The 8561-nt window shown below is 39.9% G+C and overlaps 1 protein-coding gene across 1 annotated transcript in view; it reads left to right on the plus strand.

Moving 5' to 3' along the window:
• kif5c (kinesin family member 5C) overlaps nucleotides 1–8225 on the plus strand; it is a 35674-nt gene extending 27449 nt beyond the window's left edge. Inside the window, exons 22-26 of the mRNA XM_035411618.1 lie at nucleotides 87–158; nucleotides 1179–1283; nucleotides 2971–3187; nucleotides 3751–3874; nucleotides 4819–8225. Coding sequence (XP_035267509.1) covers nucleotides 87–158; nucleotides 1179–1283; nucleotides 2971–3187; nucleotides 3751–3866 — 510 coding nt within the window. The 3' untranslated portion in view covers nucleotides 3867–3874; nucleotides 4819–8225. The remainder of the gene's footprint in view (nucleotides 1–86; nucleotides 159–1178; nucleotides 1284–2970; nucleotides 3188–3750; nucleotides 3875–4818) is intronic.
• The last annotated feature ends 336 nt before the right edge of the window (nucleotides 8226–8561 follow it).

Here is an 8561-nt window from a genome sequence, read left to right on the forward strand (position 1 = left end):
TGAGCGCAAACATTCATACAGTGTAGGGAGAAAATATGAAAATGGCAGGCATAAATTAGTTGAAAAATATGTTTGTTTTTTCTTAGGCCAAGGAACTGCAGACGCTGCACAACCTGCGCAGACTGTTTATCCAGGACCTCACCACTCGTGTGAAAAGGGTATGCGACTTCCCGTAGCTCACTTCCTGTCTGCCGCTTCGCTTACTCGCGCTCGCTTTAATCTGCTTCATGTTCATCATCTCTCTTTGGAAGTGCTCTTTGTCTGAAGACAGTGAGTTATAGAGTTTACATCACAAGCTGCAGATAGACCATAAAGCACCGGCAGTTGGAATGTCTGCATGCCGGACCAATTACCTGCTATCTCTGTACATCTGCAAGCTTTATTCTGTGACAAGCAGGATCTGAGAAGATTTAATGTTATAATGAATCAGTTGGAACACACGTGTGTTGGTCCCCACATTTTCCAAACTAAATATCTGCAGGGCTGGCCACCCGTTAATGTTTACTTAACCTGTTAAAACTCCAGTGAGTGTCTTTAACTGAACGTTAAAAGAGTATGTCCTCTTTACTTGTAATTTTCCATCTGTGTGAATGGTATGAGAACTTGTGCAGTGCTGCCCATTTGCGTGACAGTACATTTATGGGATCTGTGTGCAGTATGTGGCCGCCACATTTTTATGTAAACACCTTCATCGGTTCCCTGATTCAAAATGGCCTCTCCCTTGGCTACAGCCCCTGTAACCACCAAGATAGAAATCTGTGGTCGAATACACTGTTTCACACCATACACACATGCCTTTGGATCCTTATCAGCCCTCTCATGCAGTTCAGTGCTGAGTGTAGTTCTGGAAAGTTCTCAGTGATCAGAAACTCCTTTATTACATGTAGGAAATGAACAGCATTGTGGGAAGCGTACCTCATGACTTATGTACCAATGGAAGGTCATATGGCGAACAACTGTTCATCATATGGTATATGGAATATGCATGTGCTATGTCTCCAGCACTGAGTGTACAGTGTCTTGTTTTACCTGTGATGGATTTTTCCTCGAGCTCATGTTGTCCTCAGCATTGATTGCATGGCTTCCCTGGTGTTCAGCACATCAATGTCCTCAGTGTTGTTAAGCATGTAATATCCAAAGAGTTGAACTTGTTCATGCTGTCTCTTTTCTCCCCCCAGAGTGCCGAGCTGGAGTGCGATGACGAAGGAGGCAGTGTTGCACAGAAACAGAAGATTATCTTCCTGGAGAACAATCTGGAACAGCTTACAAAAGTCCACAAACAGGTACAGAAATATCACCTGGATATCACATTATATCTGTATGAAGGTACGGTGAAATTACATGGAGCACCTTACATACTTTTATACACATGCACTGAGAGATAACCTGGAACAGTTTACAGAGGTCCACAGACATGCTGACATATCACCAGTTCTCAACATCTGTTGCTTTTCATAGTTTCGGCTCTAAACTCTTTGACCGTTAAACCATATGGTTCACGGGCAAGTGCAAAAAAACATCATTAAAATTACAGATTAAAATTACAAGAAGATATCGAGAGGATAACACATCTGTGAGCAGTTTTTTTAGTTTATCAGTTATTTTCTTCTTGACCAACACCAATAAATACATCTAATCTTCAGAAGCACTGGGGTACAGGGCAGTGGTTGTTTAAATGACCCTAAACCATAAGGAGTTTAAGTTCTAGCTTGACCTGCTGGCACTATAGAATTCCCATAAAAGACTTGTGACGTCAGCACACGACAGCAGAGATGAGCGTGCTATTTTGTTAGCGTTAATGTAGATTTAATGCTGGCATTTTCCTGTTATTCTTCACCCACATACCTCTGCTCACTACTTCCTGTCTTCTATTCTTTCATGCTTTTATTGAGACGGTGTTGGAGGTGGGGAAGGGTGTGCTATGGAAATATGGGGGCTGAGTGTTTTCTTTGAGAGATATGGTGTAAAACAAAGTAGAGACACCCTCTTTTCAAAACGCTCAGAGTTCCCACTCATAGCGAGTCAAATTTCAAATGCACTTCCCTTGGGGGCAGAGTAGGGGAATGAAGGTACATATTGCATGCCCAAGCAAACAAAGAGGGTCCCTGTGAAATAACAGGAGGAGGGTAGTTGTACTGCCTTGATTTTCTATGTGGTAATATGTCAATGTTGAACTCCAGATTTTATATCTGACATACTCTTCTATATCCCTAAACAAATATGTAAAGCTAACATTGATGTATTAATTTAGTGCTTTTAAATTAATGTATTAAAATTACATATTATTAATTATTCCATCACCCTCACGTGTGAGTCTGTGGGAGATTCGCAGTAGGCTGATTACACGCACCAACAAAAAACAAATAAAAACCTTCAGCCTAAATTATAGAAAGTAGAACATTCTGAAAAGTATAATGCTGGATAGTATAAGTTCTAGTGGTGAGGGAACTCAGCTTGCAGCTCAGAGGTTACAGGTTCGATTCCAAGATGAGGCACTGCCCTTGTACCATTGACCAGGGTACCTAACCTGAATTTCTTCCGCAAATTTCCAGCTCACCTGACAATTAGGGGCACTTGTATTTGTCTTTGCTATTTACAAATAAAAGGAAGCTGGTATTAATTGTTCTGAAAAATAATTCTGTACTTTTAATTGATGTTTTTAAGCCTTATTGGTTCAACCAAACACCCATTACCTGTTAGTTAGATTAATTTATAGATATTCACAGAATTATTATTCCCAGAAATTGAAAACCAGTGAAGTCAAACTTATGATCAAAGTATATATGATCTCTCTCTCCCCCCTCTCTCTCCCCCTCTCCCCTCTCTCTCTCTCTCTCTGTCTCTCTCTCTCTCTCTCTCTCTCTCTCTCTCTCTCTCTCTCTCTCTCTCTCTCTCTCTCTCTCTCTCTCTCTCTCTCTCTCTCTCTCTCTCTCTCTCTCTCTCTCTCTCTCTCTCCCCCCTCCCCCCCAGCTGGTGCGTGATAATGCAGATCTGCGCTGTGAGCTGCCGAAGCTGGAGAAGAGGCTGCGTGCCACGGCCGAGCGCGTGAAGGCCCTGGAGGCCGCCCTGCGGGAGGCCCGGGAGAACACCATGCGCGACCGCAAGCGCTACCAGCAGGAGGTGGACCGCATCAAAGAGGCCGTGCGCACCAAGAACATGGCCAGGAGGGGGCACTCTGCCCAAATCGGTGAGGCCGCCACCATGCTTTTCACAAAACTGGGCTAAAGTAATGGATGAAGTACTGCATATGCAATTGGTACTGCGTGAATAGATAGAGAGAACATTTCAACAAGTGTTGGCTGTTTGGATTTTTCATTCGTGAATCTTTTGTCTCAGGTTTTGCACAGTAAAAGCGAATACTTTCCCTGGGTATTCATTGTGCAATAATTATTCATCTGTGAGTTGAAAAGTGAGGTCATTTTGTGAAAACCTGGATAATATTGGCCATTGGTATTTTATATGATGAAACTGTTTCTTTGGTGTGTTGCTATGCAGTAACTCTCAGTCTTGTGCAGCAGTTTGTATTTAAGAGAGAATCATCAAACTGCCTTTAAAATAATCATAGTGTAAGTATACACACAGTCGCACATTCCATTAGTCTTGAGGAGAAAATCAGGGAGACAGGAAGTATGCTGAGTGTGCCGAGATCATGTGACCAAGCATGATAGACTGTGACTATGAATAAGCATGATGGACTGTAACTGTGGATGCCTACCCCTCCTCAACCCCTCAATCCCCCAACTCTTGCAGCCAAGCCCATTCGCCCAGGACATCACCCAGCATCCTCCTCTCCCATCATGGCTAATACCATCCGAGGCGGAGGGGGGTCCAGCTACCACGCCCATCGTCACCACAACAGCAAGTAATGGGCTGAGTGAGTATGCTCCCCCACACACTCTATCCATCTATCTGTATGTCTGGAAATAAATGTTTTTAAAACTATGTTTTTGCACTGGTGAAAGTCTGTATACATTATAAAAATGCTCAGTGGGTGGCAGTGTAGTGCAGTAGAACCTCTCCTATCCAGCTACCCTTGGGAATCAGTGGTGCTGGAAAATATAGAATTCAATGATAACACAGGAACCATATAACTGCAGTATTTTTGTTGTTTAAAGCCAATTTGTTATTTTATTTATCTTGGGCCAAACTGGCCAAATAAATTTACAGTACCTACAATTCTCAAAGAAAAATGACATTTTGTGAATTGTCTAAGAATCTACCACAAAATAAAGGACAGCATACATTCGGTTTCAGCCTAGTGGCGTATAGCATGCTAATTACATGAACCAACAACAACAACAACAAAATTGCCTCAGCACAAATTCTAATAGTAGAAGTAGAACATTCTGAAAAGTAAAATGCCGGGTAGTATAGGTTCTAATGATGAAGGAACTCATCTTAAAGCTCAGAGGTTACAGTTTTGATTCCAAGATGGGGCACTGCCCTTGTACCATTGCCTAGGGTACCTTTTCTGCATTTCTTTTGTAAATTTCCAGTTCATCTGACAATTAGGTGCACTTGTATTTGTCTTTGCTATTTACAAATAAAAGGAAGCTGGCATTAATTGATCTAAAAAAATCATACTCCTCTTCCAGAATGTTAATTTTAATTTTAAGTTTCCACTATCCTGATGTATTGGTTAATTCTGATTCCTGAGAACCTAAAGCTCACTTACAAATATTTAGTTATTTAAGGAATCAAACTTAATCGATGACAAATGTGATACCATATGTGGGCTTTTTTCTTGGCATAATCTCATGTTTTCCTCCTTTCTTTTTCTTTCTATCCCTTTCTTTCTCCCTCTCTCTCCTCTTGCAGCAGATGGAAGTTCGATGAGTCTCATGTACAGTTTCCACTTCTCTCAGTCTTCTGTCTCTGTCTTTCTCTCGTCTCTCTTTTTCACCCTATCCTATTTGTCCATTTCTCTCTGCCCCCTCCTTCTCTTCATCCTTCACCCTTTATCTGTGCTTTAGCCGAGATTATTTCCTGAATTGTGTTGTTGCTGTTTGCCGGTCAGTACGTATCTTTGTGTGTGCCCTGTAAGGTGTAGGGTTGTTCTCAAGCAGGTGGGCGGACAGGTGCAGTGTATGATGCGCTTGTGGTGATGTCACAAGAGGCTTTGATGATGTCACTGTGCCAGCATGACCCATCCTGTGCACAAACTCCCCTGTTCCTGTGCCAAAGGTTCAAAAGCACATCATTCCCCTGTCATTTCTGTTCGGTATCACAGCTGTGGGCAAGGCAAGCCCAGGAACATCACATCACTAGGTCTATGTGAGAGCAAGTTGCCACATTTTCCTTTGGAGAGAGAGACAAGGTGAGAGGGAAAGAATTCAGTGAGCAAGAGGAAGTTCTGTCTGATACTGACACCCTCAGGAATTACATTAGGGGGGTCAGGGCTCATTTGTGATAAAAATGGCAGCTCATGACTAAAGATTAACCTTCACAAATATCTGATCAGGAATGTATTTTATTTTAGAACTAATTTTCTGTTTTGTGTTATTGTCTGTCACCATTGCTGGTGACTGACTCACCAAAGTACTGGTGTTGGCACTTCAGTTTTCTACAAAGTGAATTTCATTCTTTTATGGGCATTCACTTCTTTTAGCTTTGTTCTATGTGAAAATAATATTTTATTTTTTATATGTTTACTTGGAGATGTATAAATTATTATTTTTATTTCATTTATCAACATCTTCACTGAAACTTGCTCTCACCTCGTTTATACAAAATATAGCCTAACACCACATGCTTAAGAGTTTGCAGTATACTGTATGACTTTTTAAAAATAAAATCAAAAACAGGGAAGGTATTGTAAATGTATGTCCCACCAATTCTAGCTGGAAGATCATGACTTTATATTGTGTTAGGCTGGGAAAAACTGAAATGGCTTTGACAGAACCAGAACCTATAATCGAATCGCTTGCACAAATTTTTGTATCCACTTCATTATTGGGTCAGTTTACAGTACCTAGTGATAGTTTTTACTTCTAAGGGTAGTGAAATGCTGGCGCAAAGTTGAACAAATCCAGAAATGTTTGATGAAGGTCTTGTGAGAGGAACTAGCAACTCCAGACATCATCTGTCAATCAAACACTTACCCTCAGGAAATGGATTTCAAAGGGAGTATCTAAACTTTGTAAAGGATTCCTCCCCAGATGTCCCCCCCCCCCCCCCCCCCCGTTGATTATCATATTTCATGTCATGTTCATTTATTGTTTGTTGTAATAGTGTCAGGTTTTTAAATATGTGACATGTTGTATGTGGTATGAGAAAAGAATCCCTGAAAGAGCGTACAGTGTTCTGTGTTGAAGGTAGTCACTGCATTGTGAATTGAGTGCAGCCCATACAGACCACTGCAAAGAAACTGAATAGCCACTCAGCCTTTCTTGCGGGGAACAAGTGTATTTGTGCTTCTCTCAATGCAGTTTCTATCATTTCTACCCAATAGCAATGTGCTAGTGCCATTCAAGGAATCCTTTATGAACTTAAAGGACATTAATGCATTAAGCCATGCAGAGATATCAGCCTCTATTCTTAAGTATTTAGTACATGCTTATTCAAGTGAAATTAGTCTTGAGTTTTTGTTGAAATTATTTGAGAATTTTGCAAACACAACAAAAGTTTGTGAAAATGTAAATGTTATTAATTAAACCAGACTGTTCCCCTGCCACCTGGCAACCTTGATGCCTTAATATTACAGAGCCCTGATGTGGCTGTTTGTCTGTTTTGAAGTAATAAGACATGGCATCCACAATAGGCAAGATTTCAAAATTAAATTGCCCAAATTAAATTGCCAAATGCTGTCTAGAACAATTTTTTCTTGGGTTCTCTTGACGATCTCTGAGGGGTTGTTATGGTGAAACTATGTGCAGTCTGTCAGCAATTAAGTTACTGGTCATAAATACGTATTGTACGTCTCCACTTTTACACACTCAAAATGTTACAATGGCACCTGGAATGCATTGCATGTAAAGCGTTTGATGTACACTTTCCACAATGAAGCAAGTGCCACTTAAAGCTTGCAGTCCTGCTTGAAGTTCGTTCTTCTTATTAATATTCATTAATGGTCATTGTTGGAATTAACTTCAAGTAGTTCTTGTCTCTTCTGCCACTGTTTCACACTGAATTGGCTAACCCCGAGTTTTGATCAGTGATGGCGATATTTGGTCTCACACTGGGTTCACGTGTTATTTTGTATTCAGCTGTACACAGTTTAACGATGGTGACTTAATTCCACAATTTGTGTGATATATCACTGTGTTGCTATTTTTGGAATGGTATATACAGTAATTTGCCTTTTTTGGGATGGGACTATTGTGGGTGTGAGGAACTAACGGAAAATTTGGGTTTAATAAATTGTTGGTTTACATTTCCAGTAATTTCTTTAAAAGAAGAACGGAGTAAGAAAATTGGGACATGTATTTAAATGAATGTTAAAACTTACTCTTTGGCACAATCCTACTATGGCTAGACTCAAACCAACAAACCAACCTGGTTTGTCATTACACTCCGCTTTTTGTGTGTGTGTGTGCAGAATATAAAAATGGAGAAAGCTGGAGCAGCTGAATATTCATGCAAATGTAGGCTTTATTTATTTATTTATTTATTTATTTATTTAACCAACAGTGTTCAATTTGCTCCATACCAAAACACGTCAACATTGACTTTTTTTGTAGGCTATTATTGTTATTATTATTGTGCCTATTGGGCTACACCTACGACGATTATTTCATCAATGTGTTTTCTTTCTGATAAAAAAAAAATCGTTGAAGTGTAAGGTTTGAACCGAATATTTAATAAGCCAAAAGTCCATTTTTTTATATATTTATATCCAATAGTGAGAATTGTTCGCCATTCTCAGCTGTCAGTAAAAAGACAAAATTCACAAACACTTACGGTTCGTGGAGACAGTTGGCTATTGCTCTGTCCAGTAGGCTAGTGAATTCATATTCCTATTAAGCGTTTAAAGAAAACTTCATCCGTTTGTTCTGTTTGTAAAATGTGCATTTGTATACCCGAGGTGTCACGTCTGTATCTAGAGAGTTTTGTCAAATGATGCAAAAAGGAGCCTGGTTAAAACTGCGAGAAGCAAATGAACTAATCAATGTTCCGCACGTGGGTGGGTATTCAGAGCCATACTGTTCAGTTTACGGTTTGAATGAAGCTGGTGATACCGCGTGGTGTAAAATGTTAAAGAAATAAAGTCACAATCAACGTCATTACATTTGCGTGTATGGTTTTTTCTTCGATGTACAGTATCACAGTCTGGATTTGCTAAATATTATTTGGTGGCCCAACAATAGCTCTATCTTATTACAATTTTACAGGTGGATAGGCTGTTTATTCTTATGTCTATATTTTATCGAAACGCTCACCTATATTGTTTAATCACATAAATAATAATAATAATAAAGCCAATTAAACAAAATTTGTATTTGTTGTATCATAAATAGGCATATTGCTTTGTTAACAGATACATCGGGGATTGCATTGACGAGAGGTTTTAGGCTGGAGGCTATTTTTTTCACGAATAGCTTACTGTAGGCGTCTCTAGGGAA

The sequence above is a fragment of the Anguilla anguilla genome, chromosome 3 (genome assembly GCF_013347855.1).
Source record: "Anguilla anguilla isolate fAngAng1 chromosome 3, fAngAng1.pri, whole genome shotgun sequence".
NCBI lineage: Eukaryota > Metazoa > Chordata > Actinopteri > Anguilliformes > Anguillidae > Anguilla > Anguilla anguilla.